The following is a 17,071-nucleotide window of genomic DNA, read 5'->3' as shown; positions in this document are numbered from 1 at the left end:
GGTAACTAGTACAGGAGCATGTAATTTTCCAGGAAGTTTTTTTGTTTTGTTTTGTTTTCTTTTTATATAATAACTTTTAAAAAATTATAGCCAGGTTACACTATTCTCTCTGTTTTCTACTCTATCCCATGGTGACCCAGTTACACATAAGTATAGATCCTTTTTTCTCACATTAACATGCTCCATCATAAGTGACTAGACAGAGTTCCCAGTGCTACACAGCAGGACCTCATTGCTTATCCATTCCAAAGGCAATAGTCTGCACCTATTAACCCCAAGTTCCCAATCCGTCCCACCTCCTCGCCCTTGGAAACCACAAGTCTACTCTCCAAGTCTATGAATTTCTTTTGCGTGGAAAGGTTCATTTGTGCCATATACTAGATTCCGGATATATGTGATATCATATGGCTTTGTCTTTCTCTTTCTGACTCCATTTAAGTCATTCCACTTACATTCTATGTCTAGAGATTAGAAGCAGTAGCTATTTCTTTGATGAGACATTTCATTTTCCTTTAAACAATACAATACTGTGAGCAGTGTGAGCTACCAAAATGCTTGAAATTAAAAAATACTTTTCTCTGTCAATGTTTTATCCATCAGTGTTATGAGAGTTGGAAATTACCTCATGGTCTCAATAAATTAGAGTTGAATTTTTTTATGCGTGTTCACTTTAAAAAATTGCTGTTGGCTTCAATAGAGATGAGTGTTTTTTCTTTGTTGTTGTTGTTGTTTTGGGGAGTTTTTTCAGCTGTACTCGCAGCATGTGGAAGGTCCTGGGCCAGGGATCCAACAGGCACCACAGCAGTGAATTGAGCCACTGCAGTAACAATGCCAGATCCTTAACCCCCTGCACCCTAAAGGAACACCTAGAGTTGAATTTTTTTAATGGCTAATGTGTGATGATTGAGTGGAGAGGGCCATCTATGAAGGGGGAGTTGAGTGAGACTTGGCCCATCTGTGTCTAGTGCCTTCTGGCCGTGTGGAGCTCTGGAAGGGGCTCTACTAATTATAGATGCTCAGTGTAATTGTAATGCTCAGTGCAAGTGTCGATGCTTAAAGAAGAGGGAGGCAGCCTCAGGCTGTTGCTTCTTGCCTCTGCCCTAACTCACCAGGAGACCTGGTGGCCACTGGGACCCTGCAACTCTTTATCAGAAAGATGGACCTATCCCAGTGTCACTCCCTCTTCAAACTGGTGTCTTTAGGCTTCATATGCTCATGTCCTCAATGGTATCTTGCCCCAAGAGCTTGATATGGGACCTTGGGACTGGAGGACAAGGACTGGAGGCAGCTCTGTTCAGTAGCAAGGCAGACACAGAGTCAGGCATATCCCCAGGACTGGCATGTGGAAGGGTTTGGGAGCAGAGAGCACAACTGCAGTCTCAAGTATTTAGGCAAAGTGTCTCGAGTCTGAGGCCCAGGCTGGTCCCACACTATAAGCAATCGTGCACACTGTGCTGATGCTGAGTCCTGTCCCAAAACACAAACATTCAGGGCAAAGCATCTTCCAGAGTCATCAAGGTAGCTGTGTTACAGATCCTTAGTGTCAGCCAAGAGAAACTGCACATGGTCCGACTACCACCAAGTCTCAGGTTCCCAACTGCTACCTGGGTCCACCATTAGGAACTTCCCACCAGTCATCCTGGGAAGCTTCCAATATGAGTAGTGTCTTCAAATCAGGTTAACACTATTGCCCAAACCTGTTCCCTTTACTCATCCTGAAGCAGGAGGGCCCCTTTCATTTCAGTTCAGTGATGTGATGGGAGAGTTGCACCTTCTACTAATGGTGGACTAGATAATCTCATCTCACCTTCTCACAGAGAACAACTCTTAAGTCTGAGAAATTTTTTCATAAGAAAACAATTCACAGAACACATTGGCGAGCCCCCCAACCAAATCCAATAGATCCTAGAAGAGCTTACTTGAGAAAAAGCACCTGGAAAGGGGAGGTTGCTAAGAGAACAGCTTTTCATCTGAGGACAGGCCACAAAATGCACCAACTGTCAAACTTCACACAAATGACAGAGGATCAAACAGAAAATCTGAGAAGTCATGTTGGTCAAATAAATTGGTTTGATAATTGGAATTAACCACACAAAGTCAACTTTGAGTTCATATGGCTTTCCTCATAACTTCTCTCAAATTGAAGGAACCAACACCAAACTCATTCAGAAAGGTAGAGGAAGAAAGAACCCTTCCTGATGTCCTGCAGAAACCAATTATCATCCTGAAACCAAATGTGGGAAAGACATCACTTGGAAATAGAATTATGCCACAATATGGTCATGATCATGCTCACATTGTCTTAAAATATATTGATCCAGCACCAAGCATAATATCATGACCTAGTGGCCTTTATGAACAGGAATGCAAGTTAACCCTTAAAAATACAAATTTTAAGTCCACTGTTTTTAACTAAGAAAAAAAAAAAGACAAAGTCATCTCAGTAGATTTGGTGAAATTTGGAAGAAAATCATTGCCCATTGATTATGTAAAAACCTCACAGCAAAATTAGAATAGAGGGAACATTTCCTCCATTGATAAAGTGCATTGGTGAAGAGTCCAGAGCTAGCACCATCTTCATTGGTGAAACATTGAAACATTCCCCCACACTAGGGAGAACAAGGCAAGCTCTCAGCACTTGTACTCAACATTAGGTAACAGATTTAGTAAGTGAAATATGTCAGAGAGAGAGAGAGAGAGAGAGAGAGAGAGAGAGAGAGAAAACAGACAAGAATATTGAAAAGGAGGAGGTAAGAATTTCCCTGTTCACAACAGAGAGAATTTACATGTAGAAAAATCTGCATTTGGTTGTAAAATCTACTTACATCATCCAGACATAAAAGCAATAAGGAAACACAGGCCCTGAATGATGCAGTAAACCAGATGGACTTCATAGATATTTATAGGATAGTTCATCTAAAAGCAACAGAATACACATTCTTCTCAAGTGCACATGGAACATTCTCTAAGAAGGATCACATCCTGGGCTACAAAGCAAGCCTCAGTAACTTTAAGAAAACTGAAATCATATCAAGCATTTATTCCAACCACAACACTATATGGCTGGAAAGCAAAGACATGAAAACAACTGCAAAAAACACAAACGCATGGAGACTAAACAACATGCTACCAAACAACCAATGGATCACTGAAGAAATCAAAGAGGAAATTAAAAAATACCTAGAAGCCAAGGACAACAAAGATACAATACTCCAAAACCTATGGGATGCAGCAAAAACCATTCTGAGAGGAAAGTTTATAGCAAGGCAAGCCCACCTCAGGAAACAAGAAAATCTCAAATAAACAAGCCAACTTGACAGCTAAAGTAGCGAGAGAGAGAAGAACAGACAAGACCTCAAGTGAGTAGAAGGAAAGAAATCATAAAGATCAGAGCAGAAATCAATGAAATAGAAATGCAGAAAATCATAGAAAAGATCAATGAAACGAAAAGCTGGTTCTTTGAAAAGATTGATAAACCCTTAGCCAGACTTATCAAGCAAAAAAGAGAGAGGACTCAAATCAATACAATCAGAAATGAAAAAGGAAAAGAAAAAACGGACATCACAGAAAGCCTAAACAAAACAAAAAGACAACCCATGAAATGGGAGAAAATCTTTGCAAATGAATCAACTGACAAGGGATTCATCTCCAAAATTTAGAAACACCTCCTACCGCTCAATACCAGAAACACAAACAACCCCATCAATAAATGGGCAGAAGATATAAACAGACAATTCTCCAAGGAAGACATATGGAATGCCAAAAAACACATGAAAAGATGTTCAACACCACTCATTGTTAGGGAAATGCAAATCAAAACCACGATGAGGTGCCACCTTACACCGGCCAGAATTGCCATCCCCAAAAAGCCTACAAACAATAAGTGCTGGAGAGGGTGTGGAGAAAAAGGAACTCTATTACACTGTTGGTGGGAATGTAAATTGGTGCAACCACTATGGAAAACAGTGTGGAGATTGCTCAGAAAACTCAAAATAGAACTACCATTTGATCCAGCAATCCCACTCCTGGGCATCTGTCCAGAGAAAACCATGACTCCCAAAGACACATGTACTCCAGTGCTCATTGCAGCACTATTTGCAATAGCCAAGACATGGACACAACCTAAATGTGCATCAACAGAGGCGTGGATCAAGAAGAGGTGGTACATATACACAATGGAATATCACTCAGCCATTAAAAGGAATAAAATAATGGCATTTTTAGCAAGATGGATGGACCTAGAAATTATCATGCTAAGTGAAGTCAGCCATTCAATGAGACACCAACATCAAATGCTTTCACCAACATGTGGAATCTGAAAAAAGGACAGACGGAACTTCTTTGCAGAACAGATGCTGACTCACAGACATTGAAAAACTTATGGTTTCCAGAGGAGACAGTTTGGGGGCTGGGGGGATGTCCTGAGGGTTTGGGATGGACATGCTGTATGGTTTGGTTGTGATGATTGTTGTATGCTTCTAAATGTAATAAAATTCATTAAGTAAACAAAAAAAAATGCTTGAGAAGTTTATAAGTCCCCAGGACTACCTTTGGACCAATACACAGCTAATTGCTTCAGGGTCACCTGTATAGAGTTCCCATGGTGATTCTGATTCAGTATTCCTGTGATGAATATTATATATGTATCATGTATATACAGTTTATATACATATATATACACTTTAAAATTATCCCAAGTGATTCTAATGCCCAACCTAATCTGAGATTAAGTACATTTTGGACACTGAAAGAGTGTGCACACCACAGAGGTAGTGCCAGGACATGCAGCATGTGATGAAAGAATAATTTCTTCCATCGGGGCTCTGATACACTACTTCTCTCTTTGATTCATTCATACTCATCCTGAAACAAGAGATACTTTGTTGAGATCATGCCTAACTTGTTTCTGTGGAGAAGTTCCATTTTCATTGGCCATCGTGAACAAAATGACTTCTTTGTTTGTTTCCAGGGCTGCACCCACATCATTTGGAAGTTCCCAGGCTAGGGGCTGAATTGGAGCTGCAGCTGCTGCCCTATACCACACCCACAATGATGCCAGATCCAAGACTCATCTGCAAACTACATGACAGCTTGGGGCAACACAGGATTATTGACACACTGAGCCAGGCGGGGAATCGAACCTGCATTCTTATGGTTACTATTCAGGTTCTTAACCCACCGAGCCTACATGGGAACACATGACTTCTTGAATGAAATACCATATGCATACAAACCATTTTCCTCAACATTTCCCTTCAGCCAAAAATCGAGAAAATGGCTATGAAACAAAGAAAAAAAGCAACGACCTACTTCCGCCACTTTATTATTTGAATTCTACCACAAAAAGACCTAAATGTTTTCTTTTTCTTTTCTTCTTTTTTTTTTTTGTCTTTTTGCCATTTCTTGGGCCACTCCCGTGGCATATGGAGGTTCCCAGGCTAGGGGGTCTAATCAGAACTGTAGCTGCCAGCCTATGCCAGAGCCACAGCAACGCGGGATCCCAGCCGTGTCTGCGACTACACCACAGCTGACAGCAACTGCGGATCGTTAAAGCACTGATCAAGGGCAGAGATCTAACCCGCAGCCTCATGGTTCCTAGTCGGATTCGTTAACCAGGTTCTAAGAACATGTGCAAGTTTTTATAGGGACATACGTTTCCTTTACTTCCTTCCTTTCTTTTCTTTTTTTGTTTGGTCCCTTAAGAGCTGCACCCAAGGCCTATGGACGTTCCCAGGTTAGGGGTCAAACGAGCTGTAACTGCCAGCCTACAGCACAGCCACAGCAACATGGGATCCAAGCTACATCTGTGACCTACACCACACCTCGTGGCAATGCCAGATCCTTAATCCACTGAGCGAGGCCAGGGGTTGAACCTGGGTCCTCCAAGAATGTATTTTATCTTTTCCATCCAGATCAATTTATGTCCCCTTTCCAGGATGCTAGTGGGCCACAGAGCAGACTTACCTTGCTTAAAGATTGAGCGGTGTCATTAGCACCTAACTGTAGGCTATACAAAATATTTTATTCCTCATGTGTTTAGGGAGATTGACAATTTAGACGATTTCCATGCCACCATTTCCCTTTGGATTTTCTCCATTAAATATGCCTCATGTACATTATTCCCACTTGAGGGAGGAAGAAGCAGGCTGAGAGTCAGTAGTAAAGGCAAGGACACACAGACTCCAGGAATTAGGGCTCACATGGGAACCCTTATGCCTGGACTTGGACTCTTCCTTCCAGCAAGACGTTCAGTTCAAATGAGTTCACTGACAGTTTACTGAGGATGTGCCATTGTTCAATAGTTCAGGATTGACCCTCATCACTGAATTTCAAAATAAATACGAATGTAGTTAATAATTACAGCAGCTGTGTCTTTAAACGAGGGTTAGACAAGTTTGGTTTTGTTTATTTAAATGAGGGTTAGACAAGTTCGGTTTTGTAAACTTTAGAGTTGAGTGAACCTAGGTCTCTGTGAACACTTTAACGTGGACAAACTGAAGCACTAATTTGCTTCCTAACTCACATGACTCTAAGAGAAGCATTCCAGTTTTTTGTTTTTTTTTTTTTTTTTTCATTTGAGGTCATTACCAAATGCTGAGTATACTTCCCTGAGATATTCAGTACGTCCTTGTTGGTTAACTGTTTTATACTTAGTGCCGCGTGGCTGTTAATCTCAAACTCCCAATTTCTCTCTCCCTTTCCTTTCTCCTTTGGTAACCAACCGCAAGTTTAATTTCTTTACATGCAAGTAGGTTTCTGTTTTTTATATAAGTTCATTTGCATCATTTTTTTTTCTGGTTTTATTTCTTTTTTTTTTATTTTATTTTCCCACTGTACAGCAAGGGGGTCAGGTTATCCTTACATGTATACATTACAATTACAGTTTTTCCCCCACCATTTCTTCTGTTGCAACATGAGTATCTAGACATAGTTCTCAATGCTATTCAGCGGGATCTCCTTGTAAATCTATTCTAGGTTGTGTCTGATAAGCCCAAGCTCCTGATCCCTCCCACTCCCTCCCTCTCCCATCAGGCAGCCACAAGTCTCTTCTCCAAGTCCATGTTCTTCTTTTCTGAGGAGATGTTCATTTGTGCTGGATATTCGATTCCAGTTATAAGTGATATCATATGGTATTTGTCTTTGTCTTTCTGGCTCATTTCACTCAGTATGAGATTCTCTAGTTCCATCCATGTTGCTGCAAATGGCATGATGTCATCTTTTTTATGGCTGAGTAGTATTCCATTGTGTATATATACCACATCTTCCCAATCCAATCATCTGTCGATGGACATTTGGATTGTTTCCATATCCTGGCTATTGTGAATAGTGCTCATTTGCATCATTTTTTAAGATGCCACATATAAGTGACCTCATACGATATTTGTATTTCTCTGTCTGGCTTACTTCAGTTAGCTTGATAATCTCTAGGTTCATCAATGTTGCTACAAATGGCATTATTTCATTCTTTTTTTCCTGCTAATATTCCATTGTATATATATCTACACACACACACACACACGAACAATCTTCTTTATCCATTCATATGTTTGTAGAGGTTTAGATTGCTTCTATGTCTGGCTATTGTAAATAGTGCTGCAGTGAACAGGGAGGTGCATTTATCTTTCCAAATATGTTTTTCTCCGGAAATATGTCCAGCAGTGAAAGTGAGGGATCATACGGTGGCCCTATTTTTGGTTTTTAAGGACCCTCCATGCTGTCTTCCATGGTGGCTGTACCAATTTACATCCCCACCAATGGTGTACTAGGGTTCCTTGTTCTCCACACCCTCTATCCTTATGGTTTGTAGGCTTGTTGATGATGGCCATCCTGACTGGTGTGAGATGATACCTCATTGCAGTTCTGATGTGCGTTTCTCTAATAATTAGCAATATTGAGCATCTTTTCATGTGCCTTCTGGCCATCCATATGTTTTCTTTGGAGAAAGGTCTGTGTAGACCTTCCGTTCATTTTTTAATGTGTTTTGGGTTTTGTGTTTTTTGGGTTTTGTTTTGTTTTGTTTGTTTGTTTCTGGTAAGCTACAGGAGCTGTTTGTATGTTTTGTATATTAATCACTTGTGGGTCACATCATTCGCAACTAGTTTCTCCCGTTCTGTAGGTGCTTTTCATTTCGTTTATGGCTTCCTTTGCTGTGCAAACCTTCTAAGTTTATTTAACCTTATTTTTTCTTTTGTCTTTTTTTAAAGGGCTGCACCTGTGGCAAAGGCAAGTTCCCAGGCTAGGGTTTGAATCAGAGCTCTAGCTGCCAGCCTACACCCTGGCCACAGTATCGTGGGATCCTTAACCCACTGAGCAAGGCCAGGGAGCACACCCTCGTCCTCATGGATACTAGTCAGGTTTGTTACCACTGAGCCACAATGGAAACTCCTTATTTTTGTTTTTATTTCCATTCCTCTAAGAGAATGATCCCAAAAGATGTTGTTGCACTTTATGTTAGAGTGTTCTGCCTCTGTTTCCTTCTAGGAGAGTTATAGCATCTGGTCTTACATTTAGATCTTTAGTCAATAAGTTTATTTTTTGTATGCTGTTAGAGAATGATCTAATTTCATTCTTTTGCATGTAACTGTCCAGGTTTCTAAGCACATGTGCAAGTTTTTATAGGGACATACATTTTCTTTTCTTTCTTTCTTTCTTTCTTTCTTTCTTTTTTCTTTCTTTCTATCTTTCTTTCTTTCTTTTTTTCTTTCTTTCTATCTTTCTTTCTTTCTTTTCTTTTTTTGTTTGGTCCCTTAAGAGCCGCACCCAAGGTCTATGGACGTTCCCAGGTTAGGGGTCAAACTGGAGCTGTAACTGCTGGCCTACACCACATCACAGCAACATGGGATCCAAGCCACATGTGTGACATACACCACAGCTCGTGGCAATGCCAGATCCTTAATCCACTGAGTGGGACCTGGGATTGAACCTGGGTCCTCAGGCATGCTGCTCAGATTTATTTTCCCTGAGGCACCACAGGAAGTCCATAACTTTTCAACTCATTGGATAAATACCAACAAATGTGATTGCTGGATCATATTATAGGCATACTTTAGTTTTATAAGAAACTGCCAACTGTCTTCCAAAGAGCTGTACCATTTCACATTTCCACCAGCAATAACCACTATTCCTTGTTGTTTCCAAGTCCTTGCCAATATTTGATTTTATTAATGAACTGGATTTTAACCATGCTACATGTGTAGTGTTATTTCATTGCTGTTTTTGTTTCCAAGTACCTAATGATATATGATGATGAGCATTTTAATATGCCAGATGTATATCTACTTTGGTGTGGTGCCTGCTCAAAACTTTTGTGCCTTTTTTTTGTTGTTGTTGGTCTTTTCAGGGCTGGACCCATGGCATATGGAAGTTCCCAGTCTACAGGTTGAAGAGGAGCTGCAGCTGCTGGCCTATGCCACAGCCACAACAACGTGAGATCTGAGCCGTGTCTGCAACATACACCACAGCTCAAAGCAATGCCGGATCCTTAACCCACTTAGGAGGGCCAGGGATTGAACCCGCATCTTCATGGATACACGTCAGGTTAGTGACTGCTGCTGTCACCACAACAGGAACTCCCTAAATCAGGTTATTACATTTTCTTTTTTGTTTCATTTAAATAATTTTTTTGGTTGTAATCAATTTTTATTTCCCCAATACATTTCCTTTCTATTGAGTAGCATGGTGTCCCAGTTACACATACCTGTATAGATTCTTTTTTCTCACATTATCATGGTCCGTCATAAATGACTAGACATAGTTCCCAGTGTTACCCAGCAGGATGTCATTGCTAATCCATTCCAAAGGCAATACTCTGCATCCGTTAACCCCAAGCTCCCATTCCATCCCACTGCCCCCCCTCCCTTGGCAACCACAAGTCTCTTTTCCAAGTCTATGATTTTCTTTTCTGTTGAAAGGGTCATTTGTGCCATATGTTAGATCCCAGATATAAGTGACATCACATGGCTTTTGTCTTTCTCTTTCTGACTTACTTCTCTCAGGATGAGAGGCTCTAGTTCCATCCATGTTGCAGCAAATGACATTACTTTGTTCTTTTTATGGCTGAGTAGTATTCCATTGTGTATATATACCACATCTTCCTCATCCAATCCTCTGTTGATCTGGACATTTGGGTTGTTATATTTTTGGTTTTAAGAGTTTTAAGAGTTTCTTAGTACATTTAAGAGTTCTGATCATGTACTACTCAGTTCTGTCAGAGTTTATTTATGTATTTTGGTATCGTGTACATATATATTTACAATTGCTCTACATTCATGGTGGATTGCACCTTTTATGACTATAAAATATCCTCCCTGTCTCTACTAACAATTTTTGACATAAAGTATCTTTTGTCTAAGTAAAGGAATACTTGCTGTCTCTTGGCTACCATTGCATGGAATATCTCTTTCCATCCATTTACTTTCAGCCTGCGTGTAACTTTTAATTTAAAGTGAGACTCTGGTAGACAGCACATACTTGGATCTTTGCTTTTTTTTTTTTTTTTTTCTTTTGTCCTTTTATGGCCACACCCATGGCATATGGAGGTTCCCAGGATAGGGGTCAAACTGGAGCTGTAACTGCCGGCCTACACCACATCCACAGCAACACGGGATCCAAGCCACATCTGTGACCTACACCACAGCCCATGGCAATGTCAGATCCTTAACCCACTGAGTGAGGCTGGGAATCGAACCCGCAACCTCATGGTTCCTAGTGGGATTCTTTTTGTTTCCGCTGTGCCACAGGAGCCCGGAACTCCATGGCTCTCATTTTTTTAATCCATCCAGCCACTCTGTATTTGATTGGAGCACTTAATCCATTTCCATTTAAAGGAATTATTGACAGGGAATGACTTATTATTGTCATATTGTTGTTTTCTTTTTATTGGAGTTCTTTGTTTCTGTTTTCTATCCAATAGTCTTTCTTTGTATTTCATTCTTTTTCTGTATTGCTAACTCTACTTACTTTCTCATTGTCTTTGGTGGAACACTTACAGGTTTTCTTTGTGTTTACTATACAGCTTGTGTAAAATATCTTAGTCTATTTTAAGCTCCTCACAACTTACTTCACTCATTTACAAACCTCTAAACTATTAATCCCTCCCCAGTTTGCTATCATTGTCTCAATTTACATATATTTATACTGTGTATCCATTAACAAATTTTTTATTTTTTTAGAGTGGATTTACAATGGTCTTCAATTTCTGTTGCACAACAAGGTGTCCCAGTCATACTTATGCATACATTCTTTTCTATACTATCTTCTATCACATATTTTAATACGTTGTTGTTTAACTTTCAAAGTAGAAAAAAGTCATTTTTGTACCACCATCACATAGCATTCTTATTTTTCTGTTTATTTACCTTTACAAAGGAGTTTTAAAATTCTTCCTTATAGTGCCATGGTGCTGCTGCTGCTGCTTTCATTTCAAGCTGAAGAACTCCCTTAGCATATTTTGTAGGGCAGTTCAAGTGGTGAGCAATGTTGCAGTTTTGTTTGTTTGGGAATGGTTTTTTTTTTAATGATTTTTATTTTTTCCATTATAGTTGATTTACAATATTCTGTATTGGGGTATGTTTTATCTCTCCATTTTTCAAAGAAGTATTGATGGTATAGGTTCTTCGTGGGTGGGTTTTTTCTTTCAGAACTTGGAGTATATTTTCTCATTCCCTTCTCTTCTGCAAGGCTTATGCATTACAATCTGCTGATGGCATTGAAGGAGTGCTCTTGTGACTAATGGCTTTCTCTGGCTGTTTTGAAAATTCTCTCATTGTCACTGACTATTGACAATTTGATTCTCCGGTGTCTCAGTGTAGAATAAAATTTTTTTTTCAGAGTTGAAGATGTTTATAGATCTAGGATTTTTGGGTCCATTTCCTTTCCCAGATTTGGGAAGTTTTCTGGCATCATTACTTGCATACACTTTCTAGTCCTTTTTCTTTCTCCTTTCTCCTCGTAGGTCTTCTATAGTGCATGTATTAGTCCACTTAATTTTGTTCCATACATATCTTAACCTATTTTTTGTTTTCCTTCTTTGTTTTTTCCTCCCCAAACTCAATAATTTTCAGTAATTTCTATCTTTTAAGTACCAAGCCTTTCTTCTGCTCAGTCTACTCTGCTGTTGATTGAACTCTCAGTTCAGTTATTGTGTTCTTTAGCTCTAGTTCTATTTGGGATCTTTGTTTTGTTGGAACTCCTGCATTGCTTTTTTATTGTTCACCTGACCCCATGATGACCATTATAACTGTTCTTTTGAATTATCTTTCAGTTAACTCATATATCCCTCATTTTTCATTTTTCTTGACACTCTGCATTGCTGTCATCACTTCTCTCAGTCCTCACGGACTAGTCTTGCAGGAGAAGAACCTCACCAATCAATTAGCTAAAGATTGGAACGGTCTCTGAAACCTGCATGCTAGACCAGTCTGTTTTTTTTTTTTTCTTTTCTGTTCCAGCAGTTTCCAGGTGTTTAGAGTGTGCTGAGTCCTGTCAGCATTCCAAAACAAGCAGGACAGAATCTAGTTCCTCATGCAACCCCTGCCCCCCCCCACAAAAAAGGCTGTGAATTTTTGGAATGTCAGAGGTGCTTGCCAACAGCTTTTGTTCTCAGGGAGAAGCTGGGAACTTGGGAGTTCCTGCCCAATTACATAGCTCTTTGCGGCACTGGCAGTTATGGTGAGAGTGTATCTCTGCCTTTCTTTCTGGCATGGATGTAGCTGGATCCATGTTCACTAGGAGTGCAGAAGTCTTTCAACTAGTTTCTGGATTTTTTTTAACACAGAGAATTGATCCACATGTTGTGCTGAAACAAGGTGTCTGCTTGGGGGAAGGAGAGATCAGAGCTTCCTATAATGCCATGTTAGGGATGTTATTCCTCCTTGCATGAGTTTTGGCAAACTGTACTTAAAGAACGGATCCATCTCAATTAAGTCATCAACTTGGTGAACAGGGCGTTACTCATAATACTCCTTTATTATACTTTTAATGTTCATGGCATCAAGAGATGGCCCCTCTTTGAATTGCAATTTTTGAGATCTGTGTCTTGTTGATTTGGGGGGAGGGGGAGCCTGGCTATAGGTCTGTCAATTCTGTGGAACTTTTCAGAGAACCAGCTTTGGTGTCATTGATTCTTTCTAGTGAGTTCCTGTATGCACATTTCACTTCTTTCTGTTCTGGTTTTCATTGGTAGTTGTCTGCAGCTTACTATGAATTTAATTCTTCACCCTCACTGATCTCAATATTTCTCTAAGGGTGAAGCTGCTCCTGAAAACAATTTATCTCACTTTCAAATCCAACACTCAAATAACTAGGTGACATAGAGCCAAGGGAGCTATTCTCATTCCCTTTGTCCTTCTCTGGGAATCTCATTCTGAGGACCAACACAACCACTTTGCATTTTTTCTTTCCTTTTTTACCTGTCACATGCACATAAGTAGGGAAAGTCTGAGAAGTGGCTCATCGAAATCTGCTTTTTACTAGGAATATACACAGGAGCAATGGCTTGGCATTGGCAGACGCTAATCACCTTGTTTTATTTTGTATGGTGTACCTAATACTAAGTACATAGTACTGCATAATATTAGACAAGTATTAGCAACGCATCCAATACAGGTGAAGAATAGCAGATACATTTCTGTAGTGAAATTCCACAAGGAAGAGAGGTGGTCAATGAAGGCATTCTCAGGAAAGATGGATGGCAAACAGGTGAACGATGCCCCAGATGAGAGGGAGGTGAAAACCAGATCATCAAAGAACCCAAAGGATCTAACATTCCTTACAAAGGAATGAAGCAGAGCTGGTAAGAAGGTGGCATGGAAGCTAAACCACCAAAAATAGCGCTGGTGTCAATGTCCTTGGAGTCAACCACAGATTGCAAGGTAAATTTTTGTAAAATTGTGGTCAGGAATAAAAACAGCTCCATGTGGGCCAGGCCTTCTCCTACACAAGCCCATTTTCCAGAAAATAACAAAGACAGCACATACTCCTTGAACACTGTGTTTCTTGTCATCAGAAAGAGACTCTGTAGTAGGTCCTCTGTCATTTCCAACTGATCCTCAATAGGCATCTTGGCCTCTGAAGTCATGAAGAAAATGAATTTTGTTACCTGCTGAGAAAGCCATGAAGTAGTCACTTTTCCGAAAGTTGCCACCCTCATCCAGGAAGTGGCCAGGGTCCAACACTTCTGGGTTGGGGAATTCTTTGCCATCATGTAGCACAGAAGTCAGCAACATTAAAGCAGTTGTGCCCTGAAAGAAGAACTGAAGATAAACTGAAGTGTGAAGAAGACATGGAGCTGGAAGAAATCTTACCAATTATTTATTCCAATCCATTGACCTAGAGATGAATAAGTTTAGCTCAAAATAAGGGCAGCAGCACTTTGATTCAGAGAGAACAAATAATAACCAATGGTAAGTTGGAAGACCGGTGGAAGTGATGCTGCTAAAGGGGACTCCATTCGTGTTTGAAATAATGAATACAGAGGTCCTAGGGTGCCAGATCTTATTAATCCATTCCGCTTATCACCACATTTGGATACCGGTGTATGTTCCCACCAACTACTTTATTTTATCACTGTGATTTTTCAATCATTTTATATATAGTTTATGATTTAAAACAGAAGTCATTACGGGGTTCCCATCGTGGGTCAGTGGTTAACAAACCCGTCTAGTATCCCTGAGGATGCAGGTTCGATCCCTGGCCTCGCTTAGTGGGTTGAGGATCCGGTGTAGCCTTGAGCTGAGTTGTAGGTTGCAGATGTGACTCAGATCACATGTTGCTGTGGCTGTGGTGTAGGCTGGTGGCTAGAGCTCTGAATCAACTCCTACCTGGGGAACTTGCATATGCTGTGGGTGTGGCCCTAAAAAGACAAAAGACAAAAAATTAAAAAATGGAAATAAAGAAAACAGAAGTCATTGTTGGAGTTTGAATATCTGAAGTTATCTGTTCATAGTGCTTTTTTTTTTTGTCTTCTGTCTTTTTTTGTTGTTGTTGTTGTTGTTGTTGTTGTTGTTATTGTTGCTATTTCTTGGGCCGCTCCCGCGGCATATGGAGGTTCCCAGGCTAGGGGTTGAATGGGAGCTGTAGCCACCGGCCTACGCCAGAGCCACAGCAACGCGGGATCCGAGCCGCGTCTGCAACCTACACCACAGCTCACGGCAACGCCGGATCGTTAACCTACTGAGCAAGGGCAGGGATTGAACCCGCAACCTCATGGTTCCTAGTCGGATTCGTTAACCACTGCGCCACGACGGGAACTCCCATAGTGCTTTTTTAAAGAGACATTTGACTGAATTAAAAATAAACTTTCTGTGGTAAGAACAATGAGCCAGTAACAAATACTAACATTTATCATTGTCATGAAGATTTTTGTCTTAGTTTTAAACAACAGGGTAGACTTCTTTACATAATAATCCTAGATTTGAAACACAGAAAACATGATAAGATTAGAAAAATTGTTGTATAACAACTCAGTTTAGTACCATTAATTTAAGCAAGTTTTACTAGCAATCCTAAAACTGCTAGATAAATGATTGAGAAGCACCATACCCACAAAGCCCTAAAGGGCCACCAACAGAGTCTTTTTAATTTTCAAAATTTTTTTCTCCTTAGGGCCACGCCAGAGGCATATGGAAATTTCCAGACTTGAAATCACAGCTGCAGCTGCCAACCTAAGCCACAGTCACAGCAACACCAGATCTGAGCTGCATCTGTGGCCTACGCCACAGCTGGCAGCAACACCAGATCCTTAACACACTGAGTGAGCCCAGGGATCAATTCCACATCCTCACAGACACCACATCGAGTTAACCTGTTGAGCAACAATGGAAATATCTAGATTTTTATGAGTTAAATGTCACAAAGGACTTCTGTCATGCAGAAATCTGGCAGATATCACTTTACTATGTGAACAACACTGCATAAATAATTATGGGATAAGTGACATGATGTGCCCTACTCCCCAATGGATTTCAGTGGGACACACGAGGTGCTCATGTGGTTCTGTTGACAAATCACCTGGAATCTATCTTTTGAAAGCAACAAAGCTCAAAACAAGCCCGGGGCATATTTTACATGACTGCTAACCTGAACATTTCACAAAGGTAAATGTCCTGAAGGAAAACAAACAGGGCAAAGAGAATTGATAACAGGAGGTTATGAAGAAAAGATAACCAACTCCATATGCTTGTTCCTTGTCTGGATATTGATTTGCAAAAGAAAAAAAAAAGCTATAAAGGTTAATCCAGGAACATCAGGAAAAATTTAAATATAGGCTGTACATTGGATAATATTATTATATTAATAATGTCTGAGTGTACATGCTATTATTGGTCTGTATGCAAAAACTGAAGTAGGAAGAGGTTGATGGATAGATGGATAGATAGATAAACGGACAATAATGAAAAAGTTTTCACATATTGAGGTATGGGGAAGTTATTCTGGCTTATACACGATGTAATTTGAATATTATGATAACTAAAACAGCCTATTTGTATCCTTTCAAACATACATTGCACACCTGTTTAATCATTAATGAAAAAGGTGCACTGATCAGAAATAAAGGATGTCCACATTAGGAGTGCCCATCGTGGCTCAGCGGAAACAAATCTGACTAGTGTCCATGAGGACACAGGTTGGATCCCTGGCCTCGCTCAGTGGATTAAGGATCTGGCATTGCCTTGATCTGTGGTGTGGGTCACAGATGCGGCTTGGATGTGGTGTTGCTGTGGCTGTGGCATAGGTCAGTGGCTACAGCTCTGTTTTGACCCCTAGCCTGGGAACATCATATGCCGTGGGTGCGGCTCTAGAAAGACAAAAAATATTTTTTTTAAGAGAATGTGATATAATGTAATATAATCTTTATTTTTTAAAATAAAGATTATATGTTGTGAGCCACAGAGGAAGTCCAAGTAGAAAAAATATATGTATGAGGGAAAAAACAAGTAAAAAAAATAAGTGCCCATTAAAAATAAATAAATAAATAAATAAATAAATAAATAAATAAAGCACTCTGACATCTTTACAAAAAAAAAAAAAAAAAAAAAGAGAATTATATGCTTCCTTTCCTGGGATGCCAGTG

The 17,071-nt window shown here is 40.0% G+C and overlaps 1 protein-coding gene across 1 annotated transcript in view; it reads right to left on the bottom strand.

The window, feature by feature from the left end:
- LOC110255181 (cytochrome P450 2C19-like) overlaps positions 13,502 to 17,071 on the bottom strand; it is a 40,308-nt gene continuing 36,738 nt past the window's right edge. Inside the window, exon 9 of the mRNA XM_021074022.1 lies at positions 13,502 to 14,240. Within this exon, the coding sequence (XP_020929681.1) occupies positions 14,049 to 14,240 (192 nt within the window). The 3' untranslated portion in view covers positions 13,502 to 14,048. The remainder of the gene's footprint in view (positions 14,241 to 17,071) is intronic.

This window comes from Sus scrofa, chromosome 14 (genome assembly GCF_000003025.6).
Source record: "Sus scrofa isolate TJ Tabasco breed Duroc chromosome 14, Sscrofa11.1, whole genome shotgun sequence".
Lineage (NCBI taxonomy): Eukaryota > Metazoa > Chordata > Mammalia > Artiodactyla > Suidae > Sus > Sus scrofa.
Note: the sequence above shows the minus strand (reverse complement) of the source record. Positions and strands in the feature narration are given on the sequence as shown.